The 22,838-nt window shown below is 37.7% G+C and overlaps 1 protein-coding gene across 1 annotated transcript in view; it reads right to left on the bottom strand.

Moving 5' to 3' along the window:
* LOC130443487 (dorsal root ganglia homeobox protein) overlaps nucleotides 1–22,838 on the bottom strand; it is a 106,253-nt gene that overhangs the window by 48,671 nt on the left and 34,744 nt on the right. Inside the window, exons 4-5 of the mRNA XM_056778155.1 lie at nucleotides 10,843–10,959; nucleotides 10,543–10,784 (exon numbers count right to left, since the gene is read on the bottom strand). Coding sequence (XP_056634133.1) covers nucleotides 10,543–10,784; nucleotides 10,843–10,959 — 359 coding nt within the window. The remainder of the gene's footprint in view (nucleotides 1–10,542; nucleotides 10,785–10,842; nucleotides 10,960–22,838) is intronic.

The raw sequence follows: 22,838 nt of genomic DNA, 5'->3' as shown, positions 1-22,838 counted from the left end.
TATGACGCGGTTGAAAAAATTAATAACGAAGATGAAGAAAACAATGAAGAAGTAGTTAAAAACGATGAGGAATCCAAACTGGGAGTACAAACTTAATTAGGCCAAACAAGGCAATCCATTTACGACTAAGGATTAAACCAGAAGCTTCTCTTTGATCCTCGGAATACTTGGTGTGATAATATATCGATGAAAATGCAGTAGCATTCGAAGGAAAACCAAATAGAGAGGATTAACAGTTATTTTTAACCTAGGAGTGTGGTGGTAGCCGAGCCCAGGTTTACGCAGTTGTTGGTCGAAGGAAAAGAATTTGAACCGAACCTGAATGAATTGCAGACCATATATATGGAGCTGCAACGATTTCAGAGGCTGCAATACCTGGGAATGATGGAACAAAACGTTTGGAGTCCTAGAAGGACTGTCAAGATATATCAAGACACGTCGAGTTATTCGTTTACAAAATGGCGATGTTTTACAAGATGGACGTACCATCGGCGACGTTGTATGACATCGAATGTTGGAGTATTGAGTAGGATTTTCGAAGGATTAGAGCAGGAAGAATGAAGTAAATATCCAGTTTAGCAAAATTTCAAATTCTGAGGTTAAATAATTGAAAATATCGCCGAAAAATATCCATATAGAAATTTAATGCCTTTTCTACCTTTTTATTCGAAATTTTATGCTGTTTTCTTATTCAGGTGCGCTATGGAAACTTTTCTCTCGTATAGCGGCGGCCCGGAAGCATCGTTTGAAAATTTAATTCTGTAGATACTTGGGTATACTGAAATTATATTGCTGGCATCAAAAGAAATTACGTCACTCATTCCTCTTTGGTGCTGTTATAAAAATTAAATCAAATTTTCCCCAATAAAGTTTCACGGAAAGAAGTTAGCTTTTTACAGCGGCCCAGGCAAATTTCTAGCGTTCATTTCTAGCGTTATCGAACTATTAATAACAACACGCTCGGTAATTTTTCTTTTTAACCATAATTAGGAATATTTCAATGGTAATTTAATTATGGACGCTGCTACGCAAAGCATGCTCGGTTTCGATTAATTAATCGATGACGTCAGTAAATTACACAATCGTCAGTTAACTTTATTAATTGCCACAAATTTAACGGGAACTCTCAGCAAACAAAAACATCTATCAAACATAATTATATAGAGACACCCTGTATATCATAAAACGTGTTAATATAAGTATCTAAATCTGACAGTAATATAACCTATCTTTTCGAATTTAAGTTTTACGACAACCGTCATACATTTACCCGTGTCTAATAAATATTAACAGCTAGACAATTGAAAATTATCAAATTATTGCCTTATTAAACTAGTTAATAAACGGTAATTAAATATTCCATTAATTGTAACAAAATAAAATATTTATGCGGGTCTATAAAATATGCGTTCAACATCAAAAATAAAAAAAGAAGAAGAACTGACAGTTGCAGCTACATAAATTAATTATTGTGTCGAGGATTAATTTTCGCTTTTAATTAATTGGGTGTTTTAATTTATCTAATGTTTTCGATGTGTGATAAAATACAGGAACGGAACTAGCAAATTTCGTTGCTCGGAAACTTATTCATTAAATATTTAGTGTATTATTAACGACGTAAATGCTTTGTAAGTAATTTCAACCTTCTGATTTCTCGGAATGTTCTTGATTGAAAGAAATGTATTCGAAATAGTGTAATTTCGATTGATTTAAATTAATTTAGTGACGATGATAGCTTAACGGTCTATTTTAAGTATACATTTATTACGATTAAAGGATATTCGGAATTTGTAGAGGTGGAAAACTATAACTAGTAACCGTTACTTAAAGTTAATTCGTATTAAATAAAAGGTAAACAAACGACGTGCTGAGAATATTCGTACCTAAAAAAAACCTAACCTCAATGAGGTTGTTGTTATTTTTTTTTTTTAGAATTCGATCAAATCGATTTAAAATTGAGTTGTAGTTTTATTAGATGAAAACAGTTATCGAAATAACACCTCTTATCCAATGTTAGAAAGAGATAGTAAGACGATTGCGAATTAAATTAGCCGGAGTGCGTTTGTCACTGGGTCAAATGTCAATTCGCCATGTTTTAACGTCGTTGGTCAATTATAGAACTTTTATTGCACTCGTGGTATTTTATTTATAAATTATAAACATTATTGAATAAAACGACTGATAGAAAAATTGAACTGATAAAACTAGATCTAACCGGCATTGAAATATAATATACGAGGGTTATTTAGAAGTTTTCAACCAGAAGATGTTTATAATATTATAAATTGAGTAATGTATTTGCGCATGCGTCGAGAGATTCTCAGAATCAAGGAAATATCTTTCCGGCGTTGTCGGTATACAGGGTGATTGATTAGTGTGTTTCAAAATATCGATTCAAAACTTTTTCTCATTAAAATGATGTAAAATCTTGATGTATTCTACGGGGGTACTTAAAAAGTTATAACGATTTTTCGATAAAAGTTTCTAACAACTGTACAATGTAAAAGAAATACAAAAATGAAGATTTTTACCAGCTAAATCATTCGAATAGTAGTGAAAATTATTTATTTCGTTAAAATTCATTGATATAGGGTGAATCAAAAATACTAATACCGAATTTTACGATTTTTTTCAAAATGAATCACCCCGTATTTTATGTGAGTGTCCAGGAGTACTACAGGGTTATTAATTTTTGAGATATTTCGATTATTATGTGCAAAACAACGATTATATACTTTAATTATGATTAATTTGTAAAAAAAATATATTTGACGTTGACTGGTACATTATAATCAATCATCCTGTATATTCGCTACAATATACTCGACGAGAATATTTGGAAAAGTTAAATTTTGAATTGGAACGCACCCAAATTATTAATATTGAAATATACGGGCGTTAAATCACCGCCAATTTGAAATCGTAACCACGATTGTGTCGATCCGGCAACGTCGTTAGATAAAATGTCGTCCGATTGACATTTGACAGCCTGTGGATACTCCATTTTGCGATCGTAGACAACTAAAGTTGGTGTTACATATAGAATAAATGTATATATATAAATGAATCACTCTGTATATATGTATGGGTTGTTTGACGGTTCTGATAATGTTTACTGACGTGTTTCTTCTAGTGTATTCCGTAAATTCGGCCTCGAGTTAAAATGTTTAGACTTCAATTTGCTTTAGAATCTCCCCGAGGACGTTTCGGCTTATGTCTACAAATCACATCATGGCGACCGGGAAGGGGAAAAATCAAAAATCCCCGGCGTACTGTCGGTCGAAAAATCGATTATTTAAAACAATGGATGTATTATGAAAAATCGATTTTTTCATACAAGAAAACTGCGTTTTTGATATTTGTTTTATCGAAAATTAAAAATACGTCCGCAAATATTAATCTATTCCCATAAATAGAAATACGTCAATTTGAATATTTAATGGAAAAGTTGGAAAATATAAAAAAATTCGGTTTCTACGCATCGTTTTTTGATTATTAAAACCGATGGGATTAAAAGCATGTTGGGTTATCTCGAATTAAAAATTCGTGTTGATTTTATGCATTACACCGTATATATATACGGTTTTGATATAAAATTAATGAAATGTACGATTGAATTTTTAAAACAGATCGGACGGAACCGTTTCAATTCGTACGAAACTAATTAATTTACGTAGAAACAATTTTTTATATCAAATTACCAAATAGTAGATTAAAATTCGAAAGCAACCCTTAATAAATATTCAGTCAGAATCATAACAACTTTGATTAACCTCCAAATGTAGTTTCCAATCATATTTTCGTTGTATCGGATCTGGAAAAGCCGTTCGAAGTTTCTAAATGACCTAAAACATTTTCATAAGCACCGGTAAGTTATTTCGAAAATTATTTCGTTTCTAAACCAGCTTCAACCTTCGCTTTTACCAACTTTCCATCCTTCGTCTTTTCAATCCATTGTTGTTTCGTCCCGGGTGTGAATTCAGCTTTCCCAAGTCCAAATTTTCGACCAATATGTGGTGGAACGCCTAGTACAAACTTCCAGTACAGTTTTATGAACATTCTGGAGTCGTCACCTCATTTGGTCGACCACCGAGGATCAGGATCAGATCATTGAAGACGTTCACTATTTGATGGTTGCCAAAAGGATCCTAAACAACTTGGAGTCTTCAAACTTGAAGCTCGAGTTGACTAGATTGTGTAGTTCCATTAAGAATCCTAAGAATCTCCAATAAACTTTGTTGTACAGACCAAGGGGTCTTAGTACTTCGTCGTTGGTGATTCTGCTAGTCCTGGGTGTCTTCAGGATGCTTGTATGGACCCGCATCTCGAATTCCTCAAGTATTTTTGATCGTTTGAGCTTTCTCGAGTCCAAATTTTCGACCAATACGTGGTGGAACGCCTAGTACAAACTTCCAGCACAGTTTTATGGATATTCTGGAGTCGTCACCTCATTTGGTCGACCACCGAGGATCAGGATCAGATCATTGAAGACGTTCACTATTTGATGGTTGCCAAAAGGATCCTAAACAACTAGGAGTCTTCAAACTTGAAGCTCGAGTTGATTAGATTGTGTAGTTCCATTAAGAATCCTAAGAATCTCCAATAAACTTTGTTGTACAGACCAAGGGGTCTTAGTACTTCGTCATTGGTGATTCTGCTAGTCCTGGGTATATTCAGGATGCTTGTATGGACCCGCATCTAGAATTCCTTAAGTATTTTTGATCGTTTGAGCTTTCTCGAGTCCAAATTTTCGACCAATACGTGGTGGAACGCCTAGTACAAACTTCCAGTACAGTTTTATGGATATTCTGGAGCCGTCACCTCATTTGGTCGACCACCGAAGATCAGGATCAGATTATTGAAGACGTTCACTATTTGATGGTTGCCAAAAGGATCCTAAACAACTTGGAGTCTTCAAACTTGAAGCTCGAGTTGACTAGATTGTCTAGTTCCATTAAGAATCCTAAGAATCTCCAATAAACTTTGTTGTACAGACCAAGGGGTCTTAGTACTTCGTCATTGGTGATTCTGCTAGTCCTGGGTATATTCAGGATGCTTGTATGGACCCGCATCTCGAATTCCTCAAGTATTTTTGATCGTTTGAGCTTTCTCGAGTCCAAATTTTCGACCAATACGTGGTGGAACGCCTAGTACAAACTTCCAGTACAGTTTTATGGATATTCTGGAGCCGTCACCTCATTTGGTCGACCACCGAGGATCAGGATCAGATCATTGAAGACGTTCACTATTTGATGGTTGCCAAAAGGATCCTAAACAACTTGGAGTCTTCAAACTTGAAGCTCGAGTTGACTAGATTGTGTAGTTCCATTCAGAATCCTAAGAATCTCCAATAAACTTTGTTTACAGACCAAGGGGTCTTAGTACTTCGTCGTTGGTGATTCTGCTAGTCCTGGGTATCTTCAGGATGCTTGTATGGACCCGCATCTAGAATTCCTTAAGTATTTTTGATCGTTTGAGCTTTCTCGAGTCCAAATTTTCGACCAATACGTGGTGGAACGCCTAGTACAAACTTCCAGTACAGTTTTATGGATATTCTGGAGCCGTCACCTCATTTGGTCGACCACCGAGGATCAGGATCAGATTATTGAAGACGTTCACTATTTGATGGTTGCCAAAAGGATCCTAAACAACTTGGAGTCTTCAAACTTGAAGCTCGAGTTGACTAGATTGTGTAGTTCCATTAAGAATCCTAAGAATCTCCAATAAACTTTGTTGTACAGACCAAGGGGTCTTAGTACTTCGTCGTTGGTGATTCTGCTAGTCCTGGGTGTCTTCAGGATGCTTGTATGGACCCGCATCTCGAATTCCTCAAGTATTTTTGATCGTTTGAGCTTTCTCGAGTCCAAATTTTCGACCAATACGTGGTGGAACGCCTAGTACAAACTTCCAGTACAGTTTTATGGATATTCTGGAGCCGTCACCTCATTTGGTCGACCACCGAGGATCAGGATCAGATTATTGAAGACGTTCACTATTTGATGGTTGCCAAAAGGATCCTAAACAACTTGGAGTCTTCAAACTTGAAGCTCGAGTTGACTAGATTGTGTAGTTCCATTAAGAATCCTAAGAATCTCCAATAAACTTTGTTGTACAGACCAAGGGGTCTTAGTACTTCGTCGTTGGTGATTCCGCTAGTCCTGGGTACTTCAGGATGCTTGTATGGACCCGCATCTAGAATTCCTCAAGTATTTTTGATCGTTTGAGCTTTCTCGAGTTCAAATTTTCGACCAATATGTGGTGGAACGCCTAGTACAAACTTCCAGCACAGTTTTATGGATATTCTGGAGCCGTCACCTCATTTGGTCGACCACCGAGGATCAGGATCAGATTATTGAAGACGTTCACTATTTGATGGTTGCCAAAAGGATCCTAAACAACTAGGAGTCTTCAAACTTGAAGCTCGAGTTGACTAGATTGTGTAGTTCCATTAAGAATCCTAAGAATCTCCAATAAACTTTGTTGTACAGACCAAGGGGTCTTAGTACTTCGTCGTTGGTGATTCTTCTAGTCCTGGGTATCTTCAGGATGCTTGTATGGACCCGCATCTCGAATTCCTCAAGTATTTTTGATCGTTTGAGCTTTCTAGGTCCAAATTTCCATCTTCTTTGGTGAATAACGCAGAAAACGTCTCGTGTCTTTTATTTTGATCCAAAAAAGCAAATTCCTTGTTTCCATACAAGAACCCAAAAGCTCTGTCTTAGTCTTTGGCCAATTTCAATCTTTGATTGAGTCGTTTAAGTCTTCTGAGGCGAGAAAATGTGATTTTGGTGGTGATTCCTCGATACCAACCCAAATTAAATATAAATAACAATAAAAATCGATTTATTTTAAAGGAAATTTTCCAAGAAAACCTTCTAAACAACTTTTGCATTTACTGGAAGCAACATGTGAAGCCCACGGTTTATCAAAACCTGGATTTAAAAGTTTTTCACACGCCTTTAAATAAAATTTTATACTTCGAACTCTACACTTCACTAAACACTTTTTTTCCAATAAAAAAAAGATAATCAGATGGTGCTAGATCTGGGGTATACGGGGGATGTGGTATCACCTTCCAGTTAAGCTCCAATAGTTTTCCACGAGTTGTCTTATATCATAAACTTGATTTTCTTCGATTGGTTCATCCAGTAAACATCAGAATTGATCGTTTGGTACCCTGGAAACAGCTCAAAAAAAACACAGTTTTCTAATCTCACCAAATTGACACCAAGAGCTTTTTTTGTTGTTTTTAAGCTTTCGCTGTGTTGGTTCATGGTGTTTCCTCCATGTTACCGCTCTATTTGATGTTAAAGGTACGTCAAAGTGACCAAGTACATCTTTAACATAAGTTATTCAAAAAATAAAGCATCAGTAACTTATTGGGCTGGTTCCAAGCAAGAAATATCGAACTTTTGGAACGACCTCCACGTTCTCCAGACCTAAACCCGTTGGATTATTAATGGGAAATATTTTGACATTCAATTATCGTTTTGAAAACGATTAAATTTGATTTGATTTCGCTTATATCTGGTTCTGAATTTTGCGGGAATTGCGGAAAATTTTTTCCTGCTAGGAAAAGTGTCGATGGTCGGTTAAACGCGTACGAAAGGTACGAAAAAAAAAAGCATTTCCGCATGCAAACATAATTTTCGGTATATTCGATATTAACTTTTTTTTTTTTTTTCGGCGAGTTTCAAAGTCCGTGTGTATCCGGATAAATTATCCAGGAATTATTCGACGGGACCGTCGGTGTGCTTACGCGATTTAATTTCGTCATATAGCCGGGAGGTGGAGTCGGTCGAAAAAGTTCACGTAAAAATATGAAATATTCATTTCGAAAAAGCAATAGGACCGACCGATGACTGCGCCATGTGCTCTAATGGGGTAAATATGAAATGCTAATATTTGCCAAGTCGGAAATTACGTTTCAAATTGAACTGACAGAAGCGCACAGCAGATCAATTTCGATATTTACACAATAAAAAGTCCGATGTACGATGGATAATTGGAATTTCATTGACAATTAAGTAAAAATCGTCGAAGATTGCTCAAAATGTTCGAAACGATGGAAAAAATGGATTGAAACCGCAGCCGGTGAACCAGGTTCGAAACCTCCGAGTCAGCCGGGAAGGTTACGGCTTATAATTACGCTTCGAATTGATTCTACATCCACCGTATAGTCCAGATCCGGTTACCAGTGACTACTGATCTCAAAATAATGCTCGCGAGTCAGAAATTCAGCGCAATTGTTAAAATCGAAGCCTGACAAAAGCGAAAGACAAATCCTTCTACAAGCACGGCATTGTATTGTTGTAGTCAAATTTTCTTACTTCTTGCGATCTTTTCTAGGTTCTTATTATACTTCTTAAGCTACTCCAATGTATTCTACGCTATTTTCGAGCTTCCGCTCTTATTTTTCTGCTTGTTTAGCGTTCGGTTTCGTTATTTCGTGTCCCCATCAGCAGACAGCGTCATTGTAACCGATAGAATGCGACATATTTACGTAGGTATGAAATTTTTTGATGTAAAATTGGAACGAACGTATTTATCCGATCTACCCCGTAGGTAGGAATGGCCCCGAAATATTTATGATTGCATCAAAGAAGTAAGTATAATAAGGGCTTAAAGTAATTTATTCGTAACGGCATAAAATGAAGTTATAAAGATGGAAACTTCACAAAGGGGATTCTATTGTCTGTAGCTGTAATAATTTTAAATGAAGATAATCAGATTTTCGTACTGTATTCCGCCATCTTCAGTAAATTACAGCGGAGCCAAATTATCATACCTAAGAAATAATGGGATTCCGTCGGATGGTTTAACGAAATTCGTTCGCCTCGAATATGAATCACCGAAACTCGACAATTGTTTCGAAATGTTTTTCTTTTAAAATTTAAATAAACAAACTAAAACTGAAATTAATCGGCTGCGTTATCCGAACAAACGATTTTCTTACGTATATTGTTTTTAATTAACCATGTATATTTCTCACAAATATTAAAATGAAAGATTTCTTTGTAAGAAAACACTTTTAAATGATTCGAGTCAAAAATAAACTTCGAAATTTGAAATTTTCCTCCATAACATCGAACTATAAGTGGGCGCAACAAAACGCTTCGTAAATACCAGAATTAAGGAACATAAAGACAAAATGTGAATTAAAAAAGCGACGATTGTCGAATCGAATTCGAGAAAACTGGTTATTTCAATAAAAATACACAAAATAATAGATACAAGGTTCAAAATAAACCAGAACAAGCGAAGCTAGGAAGATTGGATGGTGTTAGTTGGAGCAGCAGGCAACTACGGAAGATCCCAACTTTCCCAAGGAAGAATCTTCCGAAGTCCAACTACCAGGATCGCGCCCAGAGCTCTGGTATGTCCACAAACTCCCTACGAAAGATTTCTGGTAAAAAGGAAAGTCAGAAATATTAATACGACGGATCCTTTGCCAAATAAATTCTTCTTCTCATATGAAAACGATCAAACGAGCTTCGATTTATCCCCTAGCACACCTAGAACGGTGTTAGTTGGAGCAGCAGGCAACTACTGAAGATCCCAACTTTCCCAAGGAAGAATCTTCCGAAGTCCAACTACCAGGATCGCGCCCAGAGCTCTGGTACGTCCACAAACTCCCTACGAAAGATTTCTGGTAAAAAGGAAAGTCAGAAATATTAATACGACGGATCCTTTGCCAAATAAATTCTTCTTCTCATATGAAAACGATCAAACGAGCTTCGATTTATCCCCTAGCACACCTAGAACGGTGTTAGTTGGAGCAGCAGGCAACTACTGAAGATCCCAACTTTCCCAAGGAAGAATCTTCCGAAGTCCAACTACCAGGATCGCGCCCAGAGCTCTGGTATGTCCACAAACTCCCTACGAAATATTTCTGGTAAAAAGGAAAGTCAGAAATATTAATACGACGGATCCTTTGCCAAATAAATTCTTCTTCTCATATGAAAACGATCAAACGAGCTTCGATTTATCCCCTAGCACACCTAGAACGGTGTTAGTTGGAGCAGCAGGCAACTACTGAAGATCCCAACTTTCCCAAGGAAGAATCTTCCGAAGTCCAACTACCAGGATCGCGCCCAGAGCTCTGGTATGTCCACAAACTCCCTACGAAATATTTCTGGTAAAAAGGAAAGTCAGAAATATTAATACGACGGATCCTTTGCCAAATAAATTCTTCTTCTCATATGAAAACGATCAAACGAGCTTCGATTTATCCCCTAGCACACCTAGAACGGTGTTAGTTGGAGCAGCAGGCAACTACGGAAGATCCCAACTTTCCCAAGGAAGAATCTTCCGAAGTCCAACTACCAGGATCGCGCCCAGAGCTCTGGTACGTCCACAAACTCACTACGAAAGATTTCTGGTAATAAGGAAGGTCAGTTAAATACGGTTGTCGCCATTTGGAGCAATTTCTGGAGATACCGACCGCGCTATATTACGAAAAGTCAAATATCATCAGTTCTGGTCGTCGAGGTGTTGATGGTACAAGAAATATCAATGGAAACGTGTTTAAATTGGACTCACTTATCTCCAAACGGAAACATATGGGAAAACGGCGGCGGATGAATCGTCTTCGGTGGTTCCGAAGATCCCGAAGGAGCCGGACTATGAGGCGACGAAGGATTAGAAGGATCGGCTTCGATGACGCTCCTAGTTTGTTCCGGAGTTTCTCTGCCGGTACTACTTGGACTGGAACATTCGCGTTCTCTTGCCACTTCTTCGTCCGCGTTAGTTTCCGGAGAACTGCTCGGTAAACCGTCTTCGACCTGGATGAAAAATAAGGAATTAAAACATCTATCAATCAAACATATAATATCACGATACCTTTTCTTCTTTGGTTTCGTCGTCTCGTTTTATCGCGTCTTGTCCTTCCCTTTTCCTTTGTTCTTCCTTAAGTCGTTCCGCTTTTCTCCATTTCGCCCTCCTGTTTTGGAACCACACCTGAAACAACGATACAACGGATGAAACTACGGAGAAAATCGATTTCCTGGTATATATTTAGACCATGTATCCTGTATCCTGTATCATCAAGGTATGTATTAGATTGCGACGCCAATTAGAGCACGATTCGTGTTTGCTAATGAGATCCTGGACGCAATTAACTCGGTTGTATCCTGCAGGGTGCAGTGGTGTAGCGTACAACGAAAAAAACGCGAAATCTGGATCATACTTCCAACGGAACGGGAAAGGACCTTGGTTTCAACATTTTCGGGTAATCCTGGAGATAAAATACCAAATTTGGAAGGGGACTGTACATTTATTTAATTAGTTTCGGTGATGGTATATTGGGCAAACTAGGAGATCCGTTATCGTTGGGTTTAAACAGCACGCAACTCGTCTAAGAGACGGACGAGGTCAAAATAAGGACGAAGGATCGGTTCCTTACTGTCCATTTCATAGTTTTGTATTCGAGAAATCGATGAGAAGATTTCCGCCGAGGAGGTTTTCCGGCTGGAATTAATTTTAGCGGGAGAAGGTTTATTGGTGGGAAAATTCGATATAAAACGAGTTTACCTTGAATTGAGTATCGAAAAATTACTGGTACGCCAATGCTTGTTATATCCTTTTGAAAAAATATATCTAAATAATGAATGTTTCGCTTCTTCATTACACAAGTGTACTTGAAAGTCTACATTAGACAATTCATTTTCTTATTGTTCTCTGTACCGTCTAGAGCCGGAGTGCGATTCAGATTTTCGAGTGGGTTTTGTCAGGGAACTCTCCAGTATCCTCTACATTATAATCATCAAGTTGGTGTATTTTCCTGATTATATTTAAATAAAAAGAAAATTTCAAAAAGGAAATGACCGTTACAAAACTCTAATGTATCAATTTAAACAACATTTTCCTGCTATAAAGTAGTACATACGTCAAAAACGATAAGAAAGTTCTGTCAAACGTCAAACGTCAACGAATCGGCCTGAATCGAACAATTTAAATCGTTTTTTTCGTATTTCAATTGATAAATTAATAAACTAAACAGAATCGTGGAGATTCATAAGGAAAACTTTTCATTTCGACCTAAATTTCACTGGTACGTCAATGCACGTTATATCTTTCAAATGTCAAACGTCAAACGTCAACGAATCGCCCTGAATCAAACAATTTAAATCGTTTTTTTCGTATTTCAATTGATAAATTAATAAACTAAACAGAATCGTGGAGATTCATAAGAAAAACTTTTCATTTCGACCTAAATTTCACTGGTACGTCAATGCACGTTATATCTTTCAAATGTCAAACGTCAAACGTCAACGAATCGCCCTGAATCGAACAATTTAAATCGTTTTTTTCGTATTTCAATTGATAAATTAATAAACTAAACAGAATCGTGGAGATTCATAAGAAAAACTTTTCATTTCGACCTAAATTTCACTGGTACGTCAATGCACGTTATATCTTTCAAATGTCAAACGTCAAACGTCAACGAATCGCCCTGAATCGAACAATTTAAATCGTTTTATTCGTATTTCAATTGATAAATTAATAAACTAAACAGAATCGTGGAGATTCATAAGAAAAACTTTTCATTTCGACCTAAATTTCACTGGTACGTCAATGCACGTTATATCTTTCAAATGTCAAACGTCAAACGTCAACGAATCGCCCTGAATCGAACAATTTAAATCGTTTTTTTCGTATTTCAATTGATAAATTAATAAACTAAACAGAATCGTGGAGATTCATAAGAAAAACTTTTCATTTCGACCTAAATTTCACTGGTACGTCAATGCACGTTATATCTTTCAAATGTCAAACGTCAAACGTCAACGAATCGCCCTGAATCGAACAATTTAAATCGTTTTATTCGTATTTCAATTGATAAATTAATAAACTAAACAGAATCGTGGAGATTCATAAGAAAAACTTTTCATTTCGACCTAAATTTCACTGGTACGTCAATGCACGTTATATCTTTCAAATGTCAAACGTCAAACGTCAACGAATCGCCCTGAATCGAACAATTTAAATCGTTTTTTTCGTATTTCAATTGATAAATTAATAAACTAAACAGAATCGTGGAGATTCATAAGAAAAACTTTTCATTTCGACCTAAATTTCACTGGTACGTCAATGCACGTTATATCTTTCAAATGTCAAACGTCAAACGTCAACGAATCGCCCTGAATCGAACAATTTAAATCGTTTTATTCGTATTTCAATTGATAAATTAATAAACTAAACAGAATCGTGGAGATTCATAAGAAAAACTTTTCATTTCGACCTAAATTTCACTGGTACGTCAATGCACGTTATATCTTTCAAATGTCAAACGTCAAACGTCAACGAATCGCCCTGAATCGAACAATTTAAATCGTTTTATTCGTATTTCAATTGATAAATTAATAAACTAAACAGAATCGTGGAGATTCATAAGAAAAACTTTTCATTTCGACCTAAATTTCACTGGTACGTCAATGCACGTTATATCTTTCAAATGTCAAACGTCAAACGTCAACGAATCGCCCTGAATCGAACAATTTAAATCGTTTTTTTCGTATTTCAATTGATAAATTAATAAACTAAACAGAATCGTGGAGATTCATAAGAAAAACTTTTCATTTCGACCTAAATTTCACTGGTACGTCAATGCACGTTATATCTTTCAAATGTCAAACGTCAAACGTCAACGAATCGCCCTGAATCGAACAATTTAAATCGTTTTATTCGTATTTCAATTGATAAATTAATAAACTAAACAGAATCGTGGAGATTCATAAGAAAAACTTTTCATTTCGACCTAAATTTCACTGGTACGTCAATGCACGTTATATCTTTCAAATGTCAAACGTCAAACGTCAACGAATCGCCCTGAATCGAACAATTTAAATCGTTTTTTTCGTATTTCAATTGATAAATTAATAAACTAAACAGAATCGTGGAGATTCATAAGAAAAACTTTTCATTTCGACCTAAATTTCACTGGTACGTCAATGCACGTTATATCTTTCAAATGTCAAACGTCAAACGTCAACGAATCGCCCTGAATCGAACAGTTTAAATCGTTTTGTTTTTGATAAATTAATAAACAACGATTCAGAAACGTATCGAAACGAATTTAAGGGCAAATCAGTGGTAAAACGAATCAACACCTCCTGAAGTGTATTATAATTCGTCCCCGAGTAATTAGGCAGCACCCCGACCGTGTAAATCGCATAAATGACAATTGAGCGACTGTCAACGTCCTACGCGAGATTTTCGATTGTCTAAACAAGCGAATAACGAGTCCGCCGACACTAGACAATACACCCTCGATTCCAGAGGGTGCTTATCCAATTTCAATATGCCCAATAATAGTTGCACCCCCTGTGTGTCGATGTGTATATGTTTACTTATAGCAACACTCAATTTCGGTGGAGGATTAGTATTAATGTATTGTGTGTATTAATGGGTATGTGAGTAAAATTATTCAGTATATACGGGGTTAACTTGTAAAGCGTTCACCATACATACGGTGGAATCTTTTAAATCAAAATTTCACTATGAGATGGCGCTACAATAAACAAAGCATAACGGTTATTAACGTCAAAATTTTTATTTATTAAGAAAATGGAAACGAAAGAAAAGTTTTACGTAAATTATTTGATTATTTTTCTAGTTTGGAACGAGTTAGAAAATGTGTTTTTTGAAAATTTACTTGAAATACCTCAATTTTTTTTATTTGAATACTACTCCAGTCGTTTAAGGTAGATTTAGGCAAGAATTTCGGAAAATCGAGATAGCCGGCTATAAAATCGATTAAACTTTTTCATTTGACATGCTCAAACTCCTCTCAAAACTCACAAATAATTCGATGTGAGCAACTTTAGAATTCGGGGGTCAAAAGTAAAAAAAATCGGTTTTTTACAAATAACTCGTTTCCTATAGGTTTTACGCTATTTGTATTTATTATCGATATTATAGAGAATTGAATTCTCTACAACTTTTGTTTGAAAAATTTTTTTATACGGTGAATCGTTTCTGAGATAGAGGGCGGTTAGAATCCCGTTTGTATTATCTCTTAATAATCTTTTATAAAGTTTATAAATTGTCGCTAAATATATAATTATGAATAATTCTCATTTTTTTATCAATAATTACATTGTTTTTGCCTTATTTTTTACCCTTGAATGCATTAAAATAGAAAAAACCGGGTGGTTCTATTTAAAAAAATTAAAAAAATTTATATTTATGAAGTTAAACTTTGAACACTTTTCATACACATCCTGTATAAAATGAGAAATTTTTCAGCATAGATTCAAATACGTCTGACCTTACTTGAAGTAACCGAACAGAAACTATTTTCATATCTTTAAGGGTGTATTCGTAAACAAATAATTTATAAGGGTCAAATTTTTTACAAAAAAATTAATAACTCGAAAAGTATACATTTTTCGAAAAACGTTTTTAGACAAAAGTATACTAAAATTTCACGTAGATTTCAAAAATGTATTAATATACATGGTGTTCTATTTAAAAAAATAAAGAAATTTGATATTTATATTATTTATATTAAGTTAAATTTTGAACACTTTTCATACACACCCTGTATAAAATGAGAAATTTTTCAGCATAGATTCAAATACGTCTGACCTTACTTGAAGTAACCGAACAGAAACTATTTTCATATCTTTAAGGGTGTATTCGTAAAAAAATAATTTATAAGGGTCAAATTTTTTACAAAAAAATTAATAACTCGAAAAGTATACATTTTTCGAAAAATGTTTTTAGACAAAAGTATACTAAAATTTCACGTAGATTTCAAAAATGTATTAATATACAGGGTGTTTGTTTAAAATAACAAAGTTATAGTCAACTTCCGGTAGAACCGGAAGTCGGCCATCTTTAAAAATATTTTAGTTAAAAAGATCATACTCGAAAACCCAAACGTAGTAAGTTTTACGATTCTACTATAAGTATTTTGCCATATACAGATATTTTTAAGTCGTCGTTGGACACCCTGTATAAACATACTTTTTTCCTAATTGAAGTACATGGCAGACTAAAATTAATTTTAAAACGTCAAACTGAAAGGCCTTATAACGTTAATGAATTATGAATCAACCGGTTAAATTGAAAAGTACTTAAATCACTTCCATATACTTTCGGATACGCTTTTCTACAAAATCAAATTCATTTCAATCACACGTTTCACTAAGTGATTTTATAAAGCTTGGAAAGTGCTGAAGGAAAATTGAAATTTCTCAACAGTGACGGAACGGTTTCAATTTTACAAAATATGCACGCAGTGGGGTCAATTTTCTTTCTAGATTCATCATTATATTCAGACAAAAACTTACGAACCGCACTATATATTATATAAAATGAAATATACAAGGTGATGAGCTAATCACAGTTTCAGGTATCCTCCACGCGAAAATTTGATCCCAAAAGGCTCTTTCATTGAGCTGGGATCAGCTAATCACAGTTCCGGGTATCCTCCACGCGAAAATTTGATCCCAAAAGGCTCTTTCATTGACCTGGGATCATCTAATCACAGTTCCGGGTATCGTCCACGCAAACATTTGATCCCAAAAGGCTCTTCCATTGACCTGGGATCATCTAATCACAGTTTCAGGTATCCTCCACGCGAAAATTTGATCCCAAAAGGCTCTTTCATTGAGCTGGGATCAGCTAATCACAGTTTCAGGTATCCTCCACGCAAAAATTTGATCCCAAAAGGCTCTTTCATTGACCTGGGATCAGCTAATCACAGTTCCGGGTATCCTCCACGCGAAAATTTGATCCCAAAAGGCTCTTTCATTGAGCTGGGATCAGCTAATCACAGTTTCAGGTATCCTCCACGCAAAAATTTGATCCCAAAAGGCTCTTTCATTGAGCTGGGATCAGCTAATCACAGTTTCAGGTATCCTCCACGCGAAAATTTGATCCCAAAAGGCTCTTTCATTGAGCTGGGATCAGCTAATCACAGTTCCGGGTATCCTCCACGCGAAAATTTGATCCCAAAAGGCTCTTTCATTGACCTGGGATCATCTAATCACAGTTCCGGGTATCGTCCACGCAAACATTTGATCCCAAAAGGCTCTTCCATTGACCTGGGATCATCTAATCACAGTTTCAGGTATCCTCCACGCGAAAATTTGATCCCAAAAGGCTCTTTCATTGAGCTGGGATCAGCTAATCACAGTTCCGGGTATCCTCCACGCGAAAATTTGATCCCAAAAGGCTCTTTCATTGACCTGGGATCATCTAATCACAGTTTCAGGTATCCTCCACGCGAAAATTTGATCCCAAAAGGCTCTTTCATTGAGCTGGGATCAGCTAATCACAGTTCCGGGTATCCTCCACGCGAAAATTTGATCCCAAAAGGCTCTTCCATTGAGCTGGGATCAGCTAATCACAGTTTCAGGTATCCTCCACGCGAAAATTTGATCCCAAAAGGCTCTTTCATTGAGCTGGGATCAGCTAATCACAGTTCCTGGTATCTTCCACGCAAACATTTGATCCCAAAAGGCTCTTTCATTGACTTGGGATCATCTAATCGCAGTTCCGTGTATCGTCCACGCGAAAATTTGATCCCAAAAGGCTCTTTCATTGAGCTGGGATCAGCTAATCACAGTTTCAGGTATCCTCCACGCAAAAATTTGATCCCAAAAGGCTCTTTCATTGACCTGGGATCAGCTAATCACAGTTCCGGGTATCCTCCACGCGAAAATTTGATCCCAAAAGGCTCTTTCATTGAGCTGGGATCAGCTAATCACAGTTTCAGGTATCCTCCACGCAAAAATTTGATCCCAAAAGGCTCTTTCATTGAGCTGGGATCAGCTAATCACAGTTTCAGGTATCCTCCACGCGAAAATTTGATCCCAAAAGGCTCTTTCATTGACCTGGGATCATCTAATCACAGTTTCAGGTATCCTCCACGCGAAAATTTGATCCCAAAAGGCTCTTTCATTGAGCTGGGATCAGCTAATCACAGTTCCGGGTATCCTCCACGCGAAAATTTGATCCCAAAAGGCTCTTTCATTGACCTGGGATCATCTAATCACAGTTCCGGGTATCGTCCACGCAAACATTTGATCCCAAAAGGCTCTTCCATTGACCTGGGATCATCTAATCACAGTTTCAGGTATCCTCCACGCGAAAATTTGATCCCAAAAGGCTCTTTCATTGAGCTGGGATCAGCTAATCACAGTTTCAGGTATCCTCCACGCAAAAATTTGATCCCAAAAGGCTCTTTCATTGACCTGGGATCAGCTAATCACAGTTCCGGGTATCCTCCACGCGAAAATTTGATCCCAAAAGGCTCTTTCATTGAGCTGGGATCAGCTAATCACAGTTTCAGGTATCCTCCACGCAAAAATTTGATCCCAAAAGGCTCTTTCATTGAGCTGGGATCAGCTAATCACAGTTTCAGGTATCCTCCACGCGAAAATTTGATCCCAAAAGGCTCTTTCATTGAGCTGGGATCAGCTAATCACAGTTCCGGGTATCCTCCACGCGAAAATTTGATCCCAAAAGGCTCTTTCATTGACCTGGGATCATCTAATCACAGTTCCGGGTATCGTCCACGCAAACATTTGATCCCAAAAGGCTCTTCCATTGACCTGGGATCATCTAATCACAGTTTCAGGTATCCTCCACGCGAAAATTTGATCCCAAAAGGCTCTTTCATTGAGCTGGGATCAGCTAATCACAGTTCCGGGTATCCTCCACGCGAAAATTTGATCCCAAAAGGCTCTTTCATTGACCTGGGATCATCTAATCACAGTTTCAGGTATCCTCCACGCGAAAATTTGATCCCAAAAGGCTCTTTCATTGAGCTGGGATCAGCTAATCACAGTTCCGGGTATCCTCCACGCGAAAATTTGATCCCAAAAGGCTCTTCCATTGAGCTGGGATCAGCTAATCACAGTTTCAGGTATCCTCCACGCGAAAATTTGATCCCAAAAGGCTCTTTCATTGAGCTGGGATCAGCTAATCACAGTTCCTGGTATCTTCCACGCAAACATTTGATCCCAAAAGGCTCTTTCATTGACTTGGGATCATCTAATCGCAGTTCCGTGTATCGTCCACGCGAAAATTTGATCCCAAAAGGCTCTTTCATTGAGCTGGGATCAGCTAATCACAGTTTCAGGTATCCTCCACGCAAAAATTTGATCCCAAAAGGCTCTTTCATTGACCTGGGATCAGCTAATCACAGTTCCGGGTATCCTCCACGCGAAAATTTGATCCCAAAAGGCTCTTTCATTGAGCTGGGATCAGCTAATCACAGTTTCAGGTATCCTCCACGCAAAAATTTGATCCCAAAAGGCTCTTTCATTGAGCTGGGATCAGCTAATCACAGTTTCAGGTATCCTCCACGCGAAAATTTGATCCCAAAAGGCTCTTTCATTGACCTGGGATCATCTAATCACAGTTTCAGGTATCCTCCACGCGAAAATTTGATCCCAAAAGGCTCTTTCATTGAGCTGGGATCAGCTAATCACAGTTCCGGGTATCCTCCACGCGAAAATTTGATCCCAAAAGGCTCTTTCATTGACCTGGGATCATCTAATCACAGTTTCAGGTATCCTCCACGCGAAAATTTGATCCCAAAAGGCTCTTTCATTGAGCTGGGATCAGCTAATCACAGTTCCGGGTATCCTCCACGCGAAAATTTGATCCCAAAAGGCTCTTTCATTGAGCTGGGATCAGCTAATCACAGTTTCAGGTATCCTCCACGCGAAAATTTGATCCCAAAAGGCTCTTTCATTGAGCTGAGATCAGCTAATCACAGTTTCAGGTATCCTCCACGCAAACATTTGATCCCAAAAGGCTCTTTCATTGACTTGGGATCATCTAATCGCAGTTCCGGGTATCGTCCACGCGAAAATTTGATCCCAAAAGGCTCTTTCATTGACTTGGGATCATCTAATCGCAGTTCCGGGTATCGTCCACGCGAAAATTTGATCCCAAAAGGCTCTTTCATTGACCTGGGATCATCTAATCACAGTTTCAGGTATCCTCCACGCGAAAATTTGATCCCAAAAGGCTCTTCCATTGAGCTGGGATCAGCTAATCACAGTTTCAGGTATCCTCCACGCGAAAATTTGATCCCAAAAGGCTCTTTCATTGAGCTGGGATCAGCTAATCACAGTTCCGGGTATCTTCCAAGCAAACATTTGATCCCAAAAGGCTCTTTCATTGAGCTGGGATCAGCTAATCACAGTTCCTGGTATCTTCCACGCAAACATTTGATCCCAAAAGGCTCTTTCATTGACTTGGGATCATCTAATCGCAGTTCCGTGTATCGTCCACGCGAAAATTTGATCCCAAAAGGCTCTTTCATTGACTTGGGATCATCTAATCGCAGTTCCGGGTATCGTCCACGCGAAAATTTGATCTCAAAAGGCTCTTTCATTGAGCTGAGATCAGCTAATCACAGTTCCTGGTATCTTCCACGCAAACATTTGATCCCAAAAGGCTCTTTCATTGACTTGGGATCAGCTAATCACAGTTCCTGGTATCTTCCACGCAAACATTTGATCTCAAAAGGCTCTTTCATTGAGCTGAGATCAGCTAATCACAGTTCCTGGTATCGTCCACGCAAACATTTGATCCCAAAAGGCTCTTTCATTGAGCTGGGATCAGCTAATCACAGTTCCTGGTATCTTCCACGCAAACATTTGATCCCAAAAGGCTCTTTCATTGACTTGGGATCATCTAATCGCAGTTCCGTGTATCGTCCACGCGAAAATTTGATCCCAAAAGGCTCTTTCATTGACTTGGGATCATCTAATCGCAGTTCCGGGTATCGTCCACGCGAAAATTTGATCTCAAAAGGCTCTTTCATTGAGCTGAGATCAGCTAATCACAGTTTCAGGTATCCTCCACGCAAACATTTGATCCCAAAAGGCTCTTTCATTGACTTGGGATCATCTAATCGCAGTTCCGGGTATCGTCCACGCGAAAATTTGATCCCAAAAGGCTCTTTCATTGACTTGGGATCATCTAATCGCAGTTCCGGGTATCGTCCACGCGAAAATTTGATCCCAAAAGGCTCTTTCATTGAGCTGGGATCAGCTAATCACAGTTCCGGGTATCTTCCACGCCAAAATTTGATCCCAAAAGGCTCTTTCATTGACTTGGGATCATCTAATCGCAGTTCCGGGTATCGTCCACGCAAACATTTGATCCCAAAAGGCTCTTCCATTGAGCTGGGATTAGCTAATCACAGTTCCGGGTATCCTCCACGCAAAAATTTTGCCAATGGAATTGCGCGCGTCTTTCTACGCGGTTAATCACGTGTAGTCCACTCGGATGACTTTTTTAGACTTGAAATCACGAATTCCTTTTCCTGGGACGAATATATAGAATAATTATGAAACCAAGCTTTGGTTTTGATGATATTTTTTGTCAGCAAGCTCAGTCAAAACGCTCCAACAGCTTCCAAAGATCAGGTCTAACTTTCCAGTCCACTTTAGACAAAAAATTTGAATAAGTGGAACTGGAGTGGAACTCGCAGATCAATGGACTTGAGTATCCTCATTATTTTGGATTTTCTGTCGTAAATCAAGCCGAAAAGTACTAGCAATTACGAAAGGAAGATGTAAAGCACAACTTCTTGGTGCTAGCTTTACAACATTGGAGCTTATTACCACCAGGCAAAGATCTAACGTTTTCCAGAAGATTTCCAAAGTTTTCAACGACGACTTCAAGATCATCGGTTTGTTTTTGGGATACACCGTGATTAAATGCCGGTAGATCCCAATAACGTCACCCTGCACCCTTCAAATTACGAAAAATCTTTCCGAACATCACAGAGAGAAAACTGCTGGTGCAAAACTTGATCCGTAAAAGTTTGAAAGCTTTTTATCTGTTTGCTTGGAAGTCATCCACAACCAGCGTTCGGATTTAGGGAGGGTCTTCGAGGATACGAAGCCCCAGGTCCCGAGCACGTGGAGGTTTGGCAAAATCACTAATTAGATCATTTCTTAGTGCCGATTTTTTGATATTAATCACTCGATTGGGACGACCAGAATGTTTATATCAGCAGATCTTTTGCAATTTAGAATTGTTGGTGATAATATCGAGTTTTCATTGTGCATCAGTTCTGCGATAGTCTTTGTTAAATGACAAGCGAGGGCACTTGAAAAAACACGTGATGGCATTGGCGCGACTCGAAGCACCACTTCACGATTTCGAGCATTGTATTCTCTAATTGGGACCCGAAGCTTTTGTTTTCCCTTATAAATATTACTCCCAACTCGACGAAACAATATATAAAGGACTGCGATTCATAATTGTTTTATTTGTCTTTTGTTTACTAATGCGTTTACCGGGTGTATATCGCAAATTAGAAACAAGAATTTCTAAGCTTCGAAAGATTTTTCGAGTTGTAGCCGTTCCCCGTCGATTCTATCAAATAAAAAGTGACGGATCCTCGGAATTTAATGAAAGTCGAGAACTTTTCCGGTTCGAAACCAAATATGATTTGTTTTTAGGAAAAGTTCCTGAGAGACGTTAAGGAAGACGGGCGAAGGCACGTGGCCGCGTTGTAAAGCAGTTGGTAGAACTGCCGTCGAATGGTCCCCGGGGTGGCGGGATCGGTTGGCAGCACTGAAAATGGACATTTCAGGTGTCATATTACAGTCCATTTAATTCGAAATATCTTATGTTATTGTCTAGAGAACGAAACTAAAGAAAACTCTCAATTTTCGGTTTACATTCGTTTGTAATATACGAGGTGTGATAATAACAAATAACATTTATTTATTATTGTGTTGAGAAACCGAAATAAACAACTTCGATCGCTTTTTCGGGTCGTTTTTGACTCAAATGTTGGTTTTTACGTCACGATTTCGACGTCGAAAGCAAGTAAACGCGTTTATCTGACT

Source organism: Diorhabda sublineata, chromosome 4, assembly GCF_026230105.1.
Source record: "Diorhabda sublineata isolate icDioSubl1.1 chromosome 4, icDioSubl1.1, whole genome shotgun sequence".
Classification (NCBI taxonomy): Eukaryota; Metazoa; Arthropoda; class Insecta; order Coleoptera; family Chrysomelidae; genus Diorhabda; species Diorhabda sublineata.
Note: the sequence above shows the minus strand (reverse complement) of the source record. Positions and strands in the feature narration are given on the sequence as shown.